This window comes from Ambystoma mexicanum, chromosome 9, assembly GCF_040938575.1.
Source record: "Ambystoma mexicanum isolate Mex_15411 chromosome 9, UKY_AmexF1_1, whole genome shotgun sequence".
NCBI lineage: Eukaryota > Metazoa > Chordata > Amphibia > Caudata > Ambystomatidae > Ambystoma > Ambystoma mexicanum.
In genome coordinates, this window is record NC_090931.1 from 58,141,445 (window position 1) to 58,158,913 (window position 17,469).

Sequence of the window (17,469 nt, forward strand, 5' to 3'; positions counted from 1 at the left end):
CACAGCACTGCTTGGCCGACCCTGGACTCCTCCCTGGAGTCCCGATCGACGCAGTAGAATCTTGTGAAGGTGTGCGTCGACCTCCACGTCGCAGCCCTGCAGATGTCCAGCAGGGGCATACCAGACAGGAACTCCGTGGTAGCAGCGATCGCTCTGGTCGAATGGGCTCGGACGGCCAGGCAGCGGTCGGTTTGCCAACCGGTGACAGTGCATGATGCAGCCGGAGAGCCATCTGGAAATGGAAGTCTTCGAGAGAGCCTTCCCTTGATTCACAGTCCCAAAGTTCAAAAACAGTTGTGACGTCTTCCGAAAACTCTTCGTGCGGTCCACGTAGAACTTCAGCGCTCTAGCTACATCCAGCGAGTGCAAAGTCCTCTCAGCCGGCGACGGGAAGAAAATTGGCAACAGTAAGGGCTTGTTGAGGTGGAAGTCCGACAGCACCTTGGGCATAAAGGATGGGTGTGTCCTCAGCACCACCGTGTCATGAAAAGTCAAGTATGGAGGCTTGCAAGATAGGGCCTGGATCTCTCCCACTCGTCGTGCTGAGGTGATGGCCACGAGGAAAGTTGTCTTCCACGACAGGAACTTCAAAGGCGCCGAATGCATAGGCTCGAATGGGGCCCCCATGAGCTTGGTCAGCACCACATTAAGCTCCCACGCCGGGGCAGGAGCCTTCACTGGCGGGAATGATGGGAATAGTCCCTTCATGAATTCTTTCACCAGGCGATGAGACCACAAGGACGCCCGTCCCATCGTCCTGGTATATCGGGAGATTGCAGCCAGATGTATTTTGATGGAGGCATGAGCCAGTCCAGCTTTGGCCAGTGACAATAGGTACGGCAGTACTTGAGGGGCCGTAATCCGCAGAGGGTTAATCTTCTGTGCACGGCACCAGACAGAGAACCTCTTCCATTTATGACCGTAGCACGAGAGTTGAGGACGCCCTGGCCTTTGCAAGAACCTCTGCAGTCGGCCGGGATGTCGTACCCTCCAAACTCTAGTGCTGCAGGAGCCAGGCCTGCAAGTTCAGCGACTCCCGGTTGTGGTGCAGAATGGCGCCTCCTTCTCTGGAGAGAAGGTCTGCGTCCGTCGGCAGCTTGACTGGTGGGGACGTTGACAAGTCCAGAAGGTCCGGGAACCAGATCTGCCTCGGCCACGCCGGTGCGACGAGGATCATTCTGCACCGGGACCTCTTGAGCTGGTTGATGAGCCGGAGCAGCAACGGCAGCGGAGGGAACGCATAAAGAAATAGGCCGTCCCAGGGGAACGAGAAAGCATCGGCCATGCTCTTCGGCTGGGGGAACCCGCTGGCGAACCTCCGGCACTTGGAATTCATCGCTGTCGCGAAGAGATCGATTTGGGGTTCGCGCCATCGTCGGAAGAGTCGATCCACTTGATCCTGGCGTAGTTCCCACTCGTGGCACGAGCCCAGCTCCCTGCTGAGTGAGTCGGCAATCGTGTTTTTTATTCCTGCCAGATGAAGAGGCACCAGAAACATCCCTTGGGCGACGGCCCAATGCCACAGATCCTGGGCTTCCTTGGATAGGGCCGGGGACCTGGTTCCGCCCTGCTTCCGGATGTAGAACATCGTGGTGTTGTCGGTGAAGATCCTCACTACCTTGCCCTTGAGGGACGGGAGAAAGGACCCGAGGGCCCAGAACACTGCGCGGAGCTCCAAGATGTTGATGTGGAGAGACTTCTCCGGGAGCCAAAGGCCTCTCGCGTGAAGATCTCCGGAGTGTGCTCCCCAACCTTCCAGAGAGGCGTCACCGTCACCTGGTGAGCTGCGGTCTGAAAGTCCGTGCCTGTCAACAGATGGGGGCGGGTACTCCACCACCGGATCTCCTGACGGAACGTCTCGGAGAGGGATCCTGTCCTCGAAGCTGCCCGTCGACTGGATCCAACGGGCGTCGAGGAACTCCTCGAAGGGTCTCATCCGAAGCCTGCAAAGGCGCACCAGATAAATGCAGGAGGACATCATCCCGAGGAGGGACTTGATAGATCTTACCCTGGCCATGTCCGTGGCCAGCAGACGCTGCACCTTGCCCAGAATGGTCCTGGTCCTTTCCTCCGACGGAGAGGCCAGCCGCGCCACTGTCGAGCTTGGCTCCCAGAAACAGGGTGACTTGCGACAGAACCAGGTGGGATTTGGGAAAGTTGATGGAGAATCCCAGGTCTGTGAGCAGCTGTACGGTCTTCGCAGTGTGCTCCACGGCGAGCTCCCTTGTCCTTGTCCGGATGAGCCAGTCGTCCAGGTAGGGGTAGACGTGGATCCCTTCTAGGCGCCGCCACCGGTGCGAGGCACTTGGTGAACACCCTGGGTGCCGACTCCAATTCGAACGGGAGGGCCTTGAACTGGTAGTGCCGCCCTTGGACCACGAACCTGAGGAACTTTCAGTGTCTTTTTAGAATGGGGATGTGGAAGTACGCATCCTCCAAGTCCGACGACAGGAAATCGCCCTCCTCTAGCTGTCCCAGCACATGTGTAGGGTGACCATACAGAACTTTTGTGCCTTGATGTACTTGTTCAGTCGTCGTAGGTCCAGGATGGGGTGCCATCCTCCCGTCTTCTTTTTTACGAGGAAGTACCTTGAGTAAACTCCGGAGCCCCGAAGCCTCTTTGGGACGAGCTCGATGGCACCCTTCTTGAGCATCGCCCTTACTTCCAACAGTAGTTGAGGGACGTGATGTTCCTTCCTGGCCACGGGTGGAACGCGAGGGTGTGCCCTTGGGCCAGGGCGTCCAGCACCCAACGGTCGGTGGAGATTGACTACCACACGCTGACGAACCTCGCCAGCCGGCCTCCCACCGGGGTGCTTCGGCGGGGGCCCGACCCCACGGTCGGTTCAATCTTGTTTGGAGGCTGCCTTGCCTCCTTGACGACGACGGGCACCACCTGACTTGCCGCGTCCCCTGTAGGCTTCCTGGGACGAAGATCTTCCCGCTCTGCGGTAAGTGGAGGAGCCACTGCTGTATCCCTTGGAGGCACCTTGTCTGCCTCCGGAGCTCCGAAAGGACGGCCGTCGTTGTTGGGCACTCCCAGTGACCGGGCAGTCTGTCTTGATGGCCTGAAGGGACTCATCAACCGCCTTCCCAAACAGGTTGTTCCCGTTGAAGGGCATGTCCAAAACCTTGGTTTGTACGTCCTGGCGGAAATCCGTGGCCTTGAGCCATCCTCGTCGTCTCAAGCAAACGCTGTTTCCCAACCTACGGAAACCGGTGTCGGCGATGTCTGTTGCCACCGTGATGGCGTGGTCCGAAGCAATCTCCCCCTCCTGTAGGATTTCAAGGGCCTCAGCCCTTGTCTACAGAGGGGCGATTTTGAACCACAACTCCCTGTCGTAGCGGGCTACAATAGCCAGGGCGTTGGCCGCCTTGATAGTCGTCGCTGCGGATGAGATGATCAGTCGTCCCATCGTGTCCAACTTCCTGCCCTCGCTGTCCGGCGGGGAAGTTGATGTCGAGGCCGATGCTCCCCCAGCTTTCTTCTTTGCCGCCGCCGAGACGACCGAATCCGGGGTAGGTTGCGCCCGAAGGCACAAGGGGGCAGTGTTGGGGACCCAGTACTTCACGTACCGGTCCCTCTTTGCTGGCGCCGTGGCAGGGTTCTTGAGGAGGGCGAGCCCCTCATCCCAGTCATCAAGAAGCGGTACGGTGAGGACCGTCTTCCTTTTAGCCTCACGCCGCTGGTATAGGAACCCTTCTTCCTTTTCTTCTGGGCAGAGCTGGAAAAGCTCGGATGCCCTGGAAATCATGGCATGAAAGGATCCAATCTCGTCGGGCGGGGACACCCGAGCAGGGGGCGACGGGGGACCAGTCCAGTCGTTGCCTCCGTCGTCATCTGTACCTGTCTTAGCCGTGTCTGTGCCTGTATCATCCCCGTGGGTAGTAGACCGGGGGAAGGCAGAGCAGGCCGCAGAAGTGGGAGAGGTGGCGTAGGATGAGTCGTCCTCTTATGCGGTGGACTTTCCCAAGGTCCTGGCTCCGGTTCACCCGTCGGGTCTGGCTCAGGTACCTTTGTCGGGGGAAGGGGCAACCTTGTCCTTATCTCCGAGCATAAGGACTGAATCGCTGACAAAATGGCCGCCGAGGTGTCCTGCGGCGCCGGAAACGACGGGCGCGAGGGCTCTTGCGGAGCCTTGTCGGCGACACCGTCGCTCTCGTCATCACCCTCGTCGGGATCCCTCCGGATGGGCTGGGCCTCTTCCACGACTTCGATGAGCTCTTCTTCAGAGGTCGTGTTCGTATCCACGATGGCAGCCAGTCCCTCCCCCACCTTTTCCAACGAGGACTTCGTGGGGGTCTTCTCAATGGGCCTGAAAGACTACTCCCTCCGCGGTGGCAGGGAGACTCTGGGTCCTGAGGGTGCCTCCACAGGCTGAGCCAGGGCCGCGGCAACATCCTCAATCGAGGTCTTAGCAGGGTGAATTAAGGCCATCGTCACCTTCTGGACGCCTGGGGCCTTCACCTTGGGGGGAGGGTCCGAGCCTCGCTCCCCCTCTGCCGGAATCTTCGAGATGGACCAGGGCCTCTCCAGAAGCTTCGCCGGGTTCTCGGACTTCCCCTTACCCGAGCCAGAGCATTGGCTCGTGGCTGATGGCGCCGGGGAGGATGCGCCCTGCCTGGCAGCCAAGGAGCCCGACCGTTCGGCGCTCCCGGTGCCCACGGACTCACGGTGCTTAGCCTTTTGTTGGGCCCCCGTCGCAGGGGCACCCTCACAGGACTTCGAAGACCGCTCTGACTTCTTTTTCGTCTTCTCGCCTGACGGGCTCTTCCCTTCCAGCCAGATGGCGAGACGGAGGTGGCGATCCTTCATGGTCCGCTCAGACATGTTCCCACAAAACGCACAGTCCTTCTCCTTGTGCGTCTTGTCCTCATGGAGACAGTAGAGGCATAACGAATGCTCGTCCTCCTTGAAAACATTCTGTAGCTGGCATCCAGGGCAGGTCCTGAACAGCTTCCCGGGCGTCGAGCTTCCTTTCTCCTGGGCCATGTCCGGGGTAGGCCTCGGAACTTCTGGAATCCTTCAAAGCGTAACTCGACGAAATCTTGACCCTTGAGGGGCGTAGCAAACTCCAAAACGGATCCCCGTTGATCGGATGTAGACACGGTGGTGCTTGAGGCTCTATTTAACTGAAAGATGAGCAAAAGCGCGAAAACGCAGCAAAAGCTCGAGAGCTACAGCACGAGGACTCCCAACACTTGAACGTGCGGTACAAATCTGAGGATGGCTGCCGGAGGCAGGGCTCAGGGAGAGGGCAGTCATTGGCTGGGGGCAGTATGACCCAGAGACCAGTGATTGGTTACTACTAAGAAAGAAATCGGAAACGAAACCGATACTGATTTTTTTCTATACCGAGGATTCCCGGCCGGACGGGGAATATTCATGAGCATGTGAATCCATGCCAGACCCCATGCTGGAGAAATGGCACTTCTCCAGTCTAGGCCAAGTCAATACGTCTATGTGCCGGGTGGTGCTGGTCCCCTAAAACGTTCACTCTTCAGGCAAATGGCAAGTAGGGGGAGCGGGTGGGAGACGGCGCCTGATGTACTAGGGCAAAAAGCCACCTATCCAAAAAGACTTGTCACTGAACTGACACGATATATACACAGTCACTGAACAGACATGATACATACAGTCATTGAACAGGCAGGATATATATATATGCTGGGCTTAGTGTGGACTAACAGGGCTCACCTCTTGGCAGTACTGGAGAATCTCCTCTTTGGTGGCGAAGCAACTCTTGGTTCCAGACGGGTCGGGTTCCCATTTGCCAGTCTGGATGTTCACGTGCATATTGAGCTTCCCACAGAACATGGCCACTTGAGGTTCGGCAACCGCAAACCCTGTTCCAGCATTGGCGGCCAAAGCCTACAGAAGGAAGAAAAAAAAAAAACAAATCTGCATTAATGGAAGGCTCGGCTTCAACAAGAAAGCCATGCATGGGTGCAAATGGTGGTTCCAGCCATTCACACAACGGGCAGGACACTGGGTGCGGTGCTAGTGGTGATGAGGTCATGGATTGGGGCAAATGACGAAACAAGCAGGAGTACATTTACATTGATGTTCGATGGGGACAGGCAGGGCCAACAATACTAACCACACACACACACGTGGCCGGAACCGTTAGGCTGAAGGGCCGAAATGAAGGACTAGAAAGTACATATTTACCCAATCTTGAAAGCAAATTACACCACTGGTTGCAGCAATCAGCAGATCTACTCATGCATCGGCTTCTGACAATTTATGGCACAACTTGTTTAATTGCCCACAAGAATATAACGAGGCATAAGGCGTGTACCACTTTCAAAGCACCTGGATATAGGGGAATTACTACCGTGACACTTTCACCATTTACTTTTCAAGAGTTTGCTTTAAAAATGACCTAAACCTTGGAAGCGTTGATGTGCAAGCAGCACCATGTGGTTGCTAGTGATCAAGAGGGATCACTGCCCAAGTGTCCCTGCGATGGAGTTTGCAAGTGACTTCTGGGTTGGGTGTTATTTTAAGACAATAGTTATGACGTCACGTGAGATTACCAAAATCGTGTTTATTTTTCTGTCTTCTTGGGCGACAGGTCACATTTACAAGGGCCTTCCCAGGTCATTTTTAATACCAAGTTACATCACACCTCGCAATAGAACCCTGATCAGTGGAACGGCGTCTTCAATTACATTTGTACTACGAGCAATTCAGAAGTTCAATCACAGAAAGAGGTCGAATTTAAATGTATGGATTTAGTTAACAAATGTGCTTCAAGAAAAACAAATTCATTCAGAGGGGCTTTAAAAAAAATGCAAAAACACGCATCTACCAAGTTGTATTGTATACAAAAAATTAGGTCCTCAAGATCAGGTTATTAAAAACGTGCTACTCAAAGCGCCAATGCTTTGAAACTTAACTACAGTATACATTGCCTGGTGTGTCCATATGGTGAAGGGTCCAACAAGGACTCTTTAAAGGCACTAGCAGAGCAGACAGATAAGATCTACTTCTAGAAACCTGGCACGCATTGCGAACCTGAAAGAGGTCCTTCAGGATGTTGCTCTAGATCTCGTTTGAGTCGCGGTACCATGGCTAAAGAAACAAACCCAAGCCCCATACTATAAAGCCCATCGCACCTTTCTGTCCATGGCCCATCTTCCAAAGAGTGTTTGCTCTGGGACACAAAGGGACAAAGGTCTCAAATTATCCTGTGGGAACTCCACTGGGTGCAATCATTGCTAAATCTGGGGGCCATTGTGGGCCTTCACGACAACGTACATGCCCAGTCTTAAGCAGCATTGCACACGCAGGGGCCAGGGTCCAGGTCATCGGGCACCAGGCAGGCAGAAATCACAAAAGCACAGAACTCAGGAATGCTCACAAGCCAGAACTAAATTGCTGATTCGTCACAAAGCTTTAACATATCTGCCTACAGTGCAAACCATCCTATTTTTCTTCATGCATGTATGCTTAGAAGTTGGAATTTGGGTGAAATTCTAAGCAGATTGTCTTCTGGGCTCATGAAACTGTCATGACTCGCATGCCACGTGGGTGTCCACATGGTAGTTGAGACTGCACGGGTTTGTGCGAATGCAAAAAAGCATTCTAAAGCTATGTATGGAACTCCTCCCAAGTTGAAGTCTTGCTTTTTAGGACAGGGGGCGGAAATTCAATAGTTGTCGCCCCTGTTCCCGCATATATCTTGTGAAAGATAGCATTTTTGAATGCAGCATACAATTCGCTCTGCATTACTTGTGGGACATCTCTCCGTCCTGTGGGACCGGACCGGAGCACTTTGTAAAAAGCATCCACATTTTTTTCAAAAATGTGTCCCTCCTCTTTCCTGCGCGGGGTACGGCACGCGGCTGTAACCCCACCCACCTTGGCTCCGCCCCACGCATTGCCCAGCAGTCCTTTTCTCTGCACGATCGGGGCCGGGTGCACTTGCATCCTCGGAAGATTTTCTTCCCCATTTTCCTCTCTGGCTCTCGATAGCATTTGTTTACTAGTCTGTCTATGTCTTCTAAACTAGACTTTCCAAACTGTTTGTGTCGCCGTCGCTTCGCGAGGGTGGATCCCCATCCTCTTTGTTTAGAGTGTTTGGGTCCGGAACACCGTTGGGACTCCTGTTTTTACTGTGACTCCCTTTCGGTCCGGGCACTTCAACGTCGGTTGGAGCGGTGGGAGGTGGTGTTCGGACGAACTCCTTCTCATTTTCAGGCGTTCGACGAGAAGAAGAAACGCCCAGAAAGTTCTTCACTTTTCAGAGAACCCCGACCGGGGATACCTTCCCAGGTTCCTCTCTGGCCGGGAGGGGCGTTGATCGCTCTGTTACCGGGGTTCGCCCTGAGGTGCCTGTCGGGCGTAATAATTCTACCAGAGTTTTCTCCGAGGGTCTCCGTAAGGGGCCTGTGTTCACCGGAGTACGCTCCGAGGCCCCTCCTGTGGGGGCAGTTTGTAGGCCCAGTTTTACTGAGTCGTGGGGTACCAGAGCTTGCTCTGAGGCCTCTCTTTCAGCTTCCCTCAAAAACAAAACCGGGGTGCGCCCCGAGGCCTTGTGGTTACCGAACGGATGTTCGAGGCACGTGCAGATAAGGCTTTTACCGGGCCTAGGTCCGAGGTCCCTTGTACAGACGCTAAGGCTACCAACAGTTTTGAGGGGCCGGGCAAGGCCCCGTCGGTGAAAGCGGTTGCTCACCGTTCCTGCTCGTGGTCACACCGAATCTGTTGAGGGGCAAAGAGAGGTTCTTTTACCGGCAGTGCCGAGGCCCTTCCTTCGAAGGCTCATTTGGCAGTTGGTATGTCGCAGAAACATTCCAGGCCTCATAGTACCGGCTCTGCCGAGGTTCCTTACATTAAGGCTAAAATTAAGACCCCCTGAACCAACGACAGGGACCCCTGCCTCACTTCCTCACGTGCTGCAGTTCCCCTCAGCCACGACCACGGCGGCCATTTTAGGTACTACCCCTACAACTATGCCATCAGCCCCTGGTGTAGATGTCGGTCCTTTGGGTGAACCTAATGTCCCTTGTGCGCATCCTTACTGGCCGGTTTATGATTGTAACGCCCGGATGCCTCTTCCACACAGTGTTTCGTTGCCCGCGGGGGCGGCGCCCTTGATTTATGTGGAGGGGCCGGTGTGGCACCTTTCTCCGTTACGTCCCTGGATTTGTCCACCTCATGAGAGGCCTCCTCAGGTTCCGAAACAATCTCCCGAGGACGCCTTTCGGTAAATTTCAAGAGCTTATGCACACCGATCCCATTAGGGAATATTTCAAAGGGCTTTTCAAGGAGATCTGTCCACCGGCTCCTTCGGCTCCACCTGTTCCTCCGGTGGTTCCGCCGGCGCCTCCCTTGCCTGGGATGCCTCCCCCTGCTCTTCTGCCTTTGCCACCATTGTCCCCAGTGGACAAGGCAGTGCCTGACACGGCTCAGCAGGATCCTGACCTGTCGGATGATCCTCAAGGCGATCAGGACAACGAGGACCTTCCCTGCTCTATCAGAGCTTTCCATGACCGGGTGCTGGACATGATGAGTTTCTTAGATGTTCCGGTGCCCGAGGCACCCGCTCCTCAGGAGGGCGTGCTTTCTGGGGCGTTCACCTTGTATCCCTTGGAGCGTACCGGCCTGTTCCTGCAGAAGGATGTTCTGGCCGAGGTCCTTAGAGTTTGGGAAAAGCCACACTCGGGACTTTGTCAATAAAAAGATTGACGTGAGGTACAGGCTGCATTCTTCGGAAGAAGTGGCCTTGTCCGCCTCCCTCCTCCACAGTGGTGGCTGCGGCTATCCAGACCTGCAGCATCCTCTTCCGCGACGGCTACTCAGGTCTTGGGAAAGGAGGACAAGCTCCTGGGCTCCATAGGGAGGAAAATCTTTGCCAATTCGGCCTTGCAGCTCTGGCAGACCAATGCAGAATGGATTTGAGCGGGAGCTAACATGCGGATGTGGAAAGGTCTGTCAGAGTTTGAGGAGCACATTCCGGTCGAGAAGTTGGAAGACTTCAGAGGTGGCCTTTCCGATGCCAGGGTCTTGGCCCAGGATCTCCTGGAGGCTGCGGCTCATCACGTAGACACCTCGGCTTGGGGCCTGATGCGTGGGGTTGATACCTCGTGCCAAGTTTTCTAAGTAAGTGCAAGACAAGGTACTGGACCTTCCATTCGATGGTAAGGAGCTGTTTCACTCTTCTACTGATGTAGAGATCACCAAAACCAAGGATAGGACTCAGAGTGTTAAGTTATTGTCTGTTCTGGTTAAAGTTCCTTTCAAATCCCAGAGACCGTTGTCGCAAAGTCGACCTTCCTCTGGTTTTAGGGGCTTCGACTGCAAATCTCGCAGAGTGGATACTCCTGCGGGGAATAACCGCCATAGACAACAGCGTGCGCGGTTTTTCTCCTGCTCCTCAGCCTCCTGGTCAGGTTCAGGTGGCACCGCCACCGATAAGCCTGCCAAATGAGGGTTTTCCACGCTCGCACGAGAGCCTGGTGGGAGGACGCATTGCGTCTCAATGGGAGGCATGGCAGACCATCACAGAAGACAGATGGTCTGGTCATTCGCTCAAGCGGGCTTCCGCTTGCCTTTACCCCCTACCTCACCCATCAACCCTCCTTTTCAGCTGTCGGGCTCACCCTCCCTCAAGGCCGAGGTTTAGCACCTTCTGCACCTCAGAGCTGTGGAACCTGTTCCCCTTGGGGAGCGAGGGGAGGGCTTTTACTCCCGGCTGTTTAGTGCCCAAACCAAACCAGGCTGGCCTGTGCACCATCCTAGACCTTTCCCAGTTCAATCTTTTCCTACCCCAAGAGAAATTCAAGATGATCACGCCCGGCCAGATTTGCTCCTCTTTGCAGATGGGCGATTGGCTCAGCGTGGTGGATCTTCAGGATGCGTACATGCATATCGCTTCTCTTTGGGAGAGAAGCACTTCCAGTTTCGGTTGCTTCCTTTTGGCCTCAGCTCGGCGCCGCGTGTCTTCACGAAGACGATGTCGGTGATTGCGGCCTATCTTCGTCTCCAGGGTATCCATGTGTATCCCTATTTGGACGACTGGCCCTTACACAGCCCTTGTCCGTTGGCAGCAGCGGGCAACCTCCAGTCTCTCCTTCAGCTCCTGTTCCATCTTGGGCTGTCGGTGAACTGGCGGAAATCCTCCATGACGGTCTCACAGGACCTGAATTTCCTGGGTTTTCATTGGAAAACCCAGGACTGCCGAGTGTATCTGACCGGAGACAGAAAGGCGGATCTGTTGGCCACATGTCAGATGTTTGCGTTGCGCAGTCGGAGAGCATGTCGGCCTGGTGGTTCCAGAGGCTTCTGGGCCTCATGGCTTCGTGTGTACTGGCTCTTCCTCTTGCTCGTCTCAAAATGAGATGGACCCAGATGGCTCTTCGGAGTTCCTTGCGTCAGGCTGTGGACCCGGATTCCAAGCGGATATTGATTCCGGATTCCATGAGAGTGGACCTGGATTGGTGGTCATCTCTCAGCAACCTGTCAGTGGGCACGGGGTTTCAGGACCCCAGCCCCCATGGTGACGATCACGATGGACTCCTCCCTTTTGGGGTGGGGTGCAACGTTAGATCTTCAGGTCTCGGACCTCTGGTCGCCTCAGGACAAACTCCTGCACATAAATCATTTGGAGCTTCTGGCGATTTTTCTGGCGCTCAAGCCGTTCAGACCGCTCATTGTCAACAAGGTGGTCCGCATAAGAACGGACAATGTGGTATCAATGTATTACATAAACAAGCAAGGGGGAAGGAAGTCTCCCCCTCTCGTGGACCTGTCCATCCAGATTTGGGAGTGGGCCGTGCTTCATGGGGTCTGGCTGCTTGCAGTGCACATCCCGGGCCAGCTGAATGTCACAGCGGATGCCCTCAGCCGGTGGACAGTGGTCAGCTTCGAGTGGGAGTTGAAGGCGGAGATCCTCTTCTGGATTTTCTCGTGTTGGGGCACACCAGAGGTGGACCTCTTCGGCACGGCAGTAAACAAAAAGCTTCCTCAGTACGCCTCCAGGGGGTGCTGGGAGCCTCCTCTCTGGGGGATGCTCTCGAGATTCCATGGCACAACATGAGAGCTTACGCCTTCCCGCCTCTGCCCCTAGTTCATCGAGCAATCTGGAAGTTGAAGAACTCTGAACTGTTCTCTTGTACTGATAGCTCCGTGGTGGCCGGCCAGGTTTTGGTTCTCAGAACTTCAACACCTGTCGGTGTGTCCGCCGATCAGGTTACCAGTAACTCCCGATCTTCACCAAGGGGAACAGATGTGGCACCCCTCCCCACAATCGCTCAACTTGGTGGCATGGTGCCCGAGTTCAAGTCTTTAGAGCATTTGAGTTTGTCTGCGGATAACATGCGCATTATCCAGGCAGCCAGGAAACCCTCGACCAGGATCTCAATTCAAGAGTAAATGGCTCAGGTTTGGTGTTTGGAGAAAGAGTTGGATCCGAGGGTGGCAACGATTGACACAGTGCTGTCCTTCGTATCCTCCCTAGCAGAGTCAGGTGTTCATGTTCTGTCTTGCAGGACATCTCTCAGCGGTTTCCGCTTACCTCTCTACAGACCGGTGTTCTTATTCTCTAACTAACCCGGTGGTGAAGAGACATTTTGCTGGCTTGACACGTCTCTACCCTCCGGTTCGTAGTCCGTACCCGCCTTGGGACCTAAATGTAGTCCTGACGGCGCTGTCCCATAAACCCTTTGAGCCAATGGCTACGGTTGACCTCAAGTATGTGTCCTGGAAAGTGTCCTTTCTGGTCGCCGTTACGTCAGCGAGGAGAGTGAGCGAGCTCCAGGCATTGTTGGTGGAGCATCCTTTCTTGGTCTTTCACAAGGACAAGGTAGTCCTTCGGACAAACCCAGCTTTCCTACCAAAGGTAGTGACCGAATTCCATCGGAATCGGTCGATCTCCCTTCAGGTCTTTTTTCCGAACCCTGCCTCGGAGGCTGAAAGGGTTCTACACTGTGGATGTCCGAAGAGCTTTTAAGTTCTACCTGGACAGGACTTCCAAGCTTCGGAGTTCTTCTCAACTTTTTGTGACCTTCGGTAACCCTCAGGGCAGGCCGGCATCTAAGGCATCCATTTCCAGATGGATTGCCGCCTGTATCACCGAGTCTTTCACCGTCCAAAAGCTGAAACCTCCTAAAGGTATCCATGCACACCTGGTGCGGGGCAAGGCAGCCGCGGTTGCTTTTCAGAAGTATGTTCCCTGGGAGTCCATCGCAAAAGCAGCTACTTGGGCCTCCCCATCTGCTTTCTATATGCATTACTGCCTTGATATGAGCTCTAGAGCTGGCACTCAGTTTGGTCAGGCTGTGCTAAAGAACCTGTTTCAGTAAGGGGTATTTCCATCCACCCATGGTTCCTGTAAGGAGTGCTTGGGAATCTCCCACAAGTATGGAGGAAAGGGGAAGGGACGTAGGAGTATTACCAGGTTACTCACCATAGTGACCACCTTACTCTTAGTCCATAGTCCCCTTTCCTCCATACGCCCGCCATCCCCTCTAATAAGGTTCCTCTGTTATTGCTAATGGGTCTTGGACCCTGCGATAGAAAAGGACTGATGGGCGATGCAGAGCCAAGGTGGGCGGGGTTAGGGCCGCGTGCCGGGCCCCGCGCAGGAAAGAGGGACACATTTTTGAAAAAAAATGTGTATGCTTTTTACAAAGTACTCCGGTCCCGTCCCACAGGATGGACAGATGTCCCACAAGTATGGAGGAAAGGGGACTATGGACTAGGAGTAAGGTGGTCACTACGGTGAGTAACCTGGTAATTCTGAATACCTTCTAAAAACCCTCCCTCTCAGTGTGTGGTCTCTGAAAACGACAGGCAATGCAATGGCTATTTACAGGAAATTCATTAAGCACACTTATTACCAGTAGAAGACCAGTTTCAAGGCACTTTATAAAGACCAAACTAGGTAAATGCACATGATACAGCTAGGAACTCCCTCAGCTTGCTTATGCAAAGATTGCTACTAAAAGGGACCTTGTATGTGAGCTGCTCGAGTGAGCTTTTGTGGAGATGTACGAAAGGTGGCCCAGTTTACCAGTCTGCACAGTGCTGGGTTCCAATCTTTACCCCTTGCACAGCATAAGATGGACCTGTAATGCCAGACTCGTATCGTTTAACATTGCACGACACTTCAATTCTGTGAAAGTAAAAAACGGCACACCAAGGCACAAAGACAGGAAAAAAATAAAGCCTGTCCGTCAGGCGCCAGAACTGCAAAATTGGGCTCTTATGCCTCTTTACCTAGTGTTGTCAAACTATTAAAAACTCATGGCAGGCTTCCATCCTACGATTACTGTGTATTAGTGGGACCAGGAGAGGGTCACTAGCAACACAGACACGCTTTAACTCAGACAATCCGTCTGAAGACCGTTAGAAAATCTCAGAACAAGCAAACCTCCCACCCCAGCCTCTGCTACCTTTATGCACTCCTAACACCCACCGGCCCCCTCCCTAGAACACACCTTTTGCCTTTTCTCCATGTTAATGGCTCCATCCAATCTGTTGCTTAGCACAAAACCTTGATCCTTTTGCTAGACTTATTCTTTCAGCCATTGTTTTTTTTCCCTTTCTCATGGTTTTTGTACAATGCTCTCCCTTGGCTACATCCATTACATTGTTATACTATGCACCTTATTGTTCCATGCCCACACGAAAGGCCACTGACAAATCACAGGTATTCATCCGTTCTCCCCGAGGGTGAATCTTCCCCCTCCCCCCACTGAGGTTAGGGAGGTGAGCCCTCCCTAGGGGGACTGGGCAAGCAGGACCTCACTGGGTGAGACTCCCCTTTGGTGACACAGACTCCGACTCCTGTAAGGAACGCCCTACACCAACAAATTTAACTGCAAACATGGGACTACCCGATAAGCTTCAGAATGTGGTACCCTTCTCTTGGGCTGAAGGCAATGCAAAACGACACCCAATAGCACCAGAAAGATGGTCTCTTTAATGCGAGATGCATATATAACTGCCGAGGAGAAGCCTCATGCACAGTGGAAGCCTCCAGACACTGAGCCATCTGGAGACGGAGCAGCCATTAGTTGGCGAGGGAACGTGAGGGTAAGACACCAGAGGACCATTGCATACAAAGGCGAAAAGAGTAATGAGTCTACCGAGAAACTAGCAAGCAACCCAGTGGTGGCGTGACCACAGGCTGGGTCTAGTGGGCAGGACACTCCAGGAAAAGCACCAGTACAGGAAGCAAGGGTTGCTTCACACCAGCAGCAATAGTACAAAGAAGGAGTCTGACAGACCAGAGAATGAAAAGCCGAGCATCATTCCCTCTACCCACTCCCCCTCGCCCCGTTGTGTCAACCACTGGCCCCTACCAAGTAAGAGGGACCGGAGAAGCAGGAGCCCTATAGGATATAGTTATCTTTTAGAGGCAACTCGGCCCAGGCACAAGAACGAGAAAGAATGGTGAATGGTTATGTCTTAGGAGTTCGAGACAAATAACGAGCGACTGAGAAAGGGAATGTGAAGCCGTCACCTCGTATTAGTACTCAAACAAGTTATCAAATGCAGAATAATCTCATTTAAGAAGCAAAAATCCTAAGAGAGGGGCTGAGCACACACAGTTGTTTGAGCATCAGTGGAGACACCCACACCAGAAGTGAGAATCCTATACAGCTGGCGGATAACCAGTAAAGAGACAATTTCAGAACAGATAGACGCGAAGGGACAGAGAAAAATCCCTACCAAGTGCTCCTGAGGAGAATGCCTAGAAAGAGGTTACACACGACTATCCGAGTAGCAGGAAAGGTTATTGGAAAATGGGGAACACAGAAAGCAGGAGGAAGAAAACTGCTCTGGAGGAGCTCCAGGAGTTGATTGCATTGATATCCATTGAATGACCTGGAGGGGAAACCCGGGAAGACCAATCCTTCCCTTGGCTTATTCACATTAGTTACCCTAAGTGGCAGGGCCAGATGGGATAGTTTGGATGGAGGCATAGTCTCTTTTGACCTTACGAGCACCTTTCGTTTTTCTAGATAGGTTGGGTCTTCCCTTTAGTGATGGGGAAATGTAGGTCTTCTACTTATAACTTCATTACAAACCTGACCCCGTCTGCCGAGTGTCCAACACCTTCCGACCCGCCACAACACATTCTCAATGTAAACGCCTTTTCTCCTTGCAGCTTTAGGAGACTTTCCAAAACAACCACCCCCCCACCACCCCCATTTTAACACATGACCTGGCATTTTCCCTTTCCCTGTGATGTGAACTGGTTGCATTTTTTGCAGAAAACCTCCCTGCCCATTTTGCTGTCTCCCCCTACCATATTTTATGATGTCTCCCTTATTGGGCCCCTTTAATGCTCACACCAGAAACGGGAGACTGGGTCCTATGCTCTTATCAGATCTCGAGCCCACCCCGCACAGGAGACATCTGTACCATTCCACATGCAATTTAGATGCTGCTATCATTCCACTGCAGTCCCACACAGAGGCAAAACATTTTGTGCACACTGTCTTCCATAATCTCCAGATTTTTCTTTTTAATGGGTGTATGTAGTGAGTCTAGTGCTGGACTGTGGCAGAACTTCTACACTGGCCCAAAGAGAGACTCATCCAGATGAAGTACCAATTCTGCCCTAGATGTGTACTCCTTCCAGAAAAGATTTCACCACCAGACCCTTCCATCGTGAACCCTTGTGTTGTGCCCTGGAGTACATGTGGCTAACCCGCAGGTAGCACCAGTCTGGAATCTAGCAGGTACGCAACAGAGGTTGCATTATGAACTGATAATGTTAAAGGTATTTGTACCGCGCACCGTCACCAACGGAGTTGGTCCCCAGGCAGATCTGCAAATGAGAAGATGTGTTGAGTTAGTAGAATAGTGAGAGCAGTGGTGTTCTGTTGGCAGCTTCAACTCGGTATACACCGGGTGCTGAGCCTTGGTGCGAGTATTGGATTGTTGTCAGTCCTCGTGTGCTGTTGCAGTGTTGTGAAGTGCCTGCGGGTTGTTGTGCGAGAGATGGTTGTGTGAGATTTTTGAGTGAGATAAGCCTTCAGAAATGCTGAGTTTTATTTTTTTAGTCGGAAGTTGGAAATCGGAGCAGAAGTTCAGAAGCCTGTCCGAGTGGCACGCGCCAATCCTCCTGTTTCATCAGGGTTGGCAAAGGCTACGCCTGGCAGGGTTTAGTTTGTGTGGGGCGCTCCCTGTGCTGTTCTAACACTTTGTAAGTGTTCCGATTGCTCCTCGCCGTTCTATTCTAGCCAGTTATGTAGGTGTTCTGATGCTGATGGATAGGTAGATGTGGGTTGGGTGTCCATTCTCCTTCTTGGGTGCTGGGCTGGTGTAGCGGACTCGTCTCAGACTTTCTATATAAATGTGTCAGCTGGTTTGGATATGGTACGATTGGGAGGGATGGGGGGGGGGGGGTCATTTGGGCTTTCGTCTGATTATGTGATCATTCGCTGGGGGTCTCCTTTTGTGGCTATTTCCCATGATATCCTATGGTCTGTCGTGTGGTCGGTTCT

The 17,469-nt window shown here is 53.2% G+C and overlaps 1 protein-coding gene across 8 annotated transcripts in view; it reads right to left on the minus strand.

Moving 5' to 3' along the window:
• Nucleotides 1-17,469, minus strand: part of APLP2 (amyloid beta precursor like protein 2) — a 429,108-nt gene that overhangs the window by 285,834 nt on the left and 125,805 nt on the right. For all 8 annotated transcript variants that reach the window (XM_069614142.1, XM_069614144.1, XM_069614143.1 and 5 more), the window contains exon 2: nucleotides 5,699-5,872. In XM_069614142.1, the coding sequence (XP_069470243.1) occupies nucleotides 5,699-5,872 (174 nt within the window). The remainder of the gene's footprint in view (nucleotides 1-5,698; nucleotides 5,873-17,469) is intronic.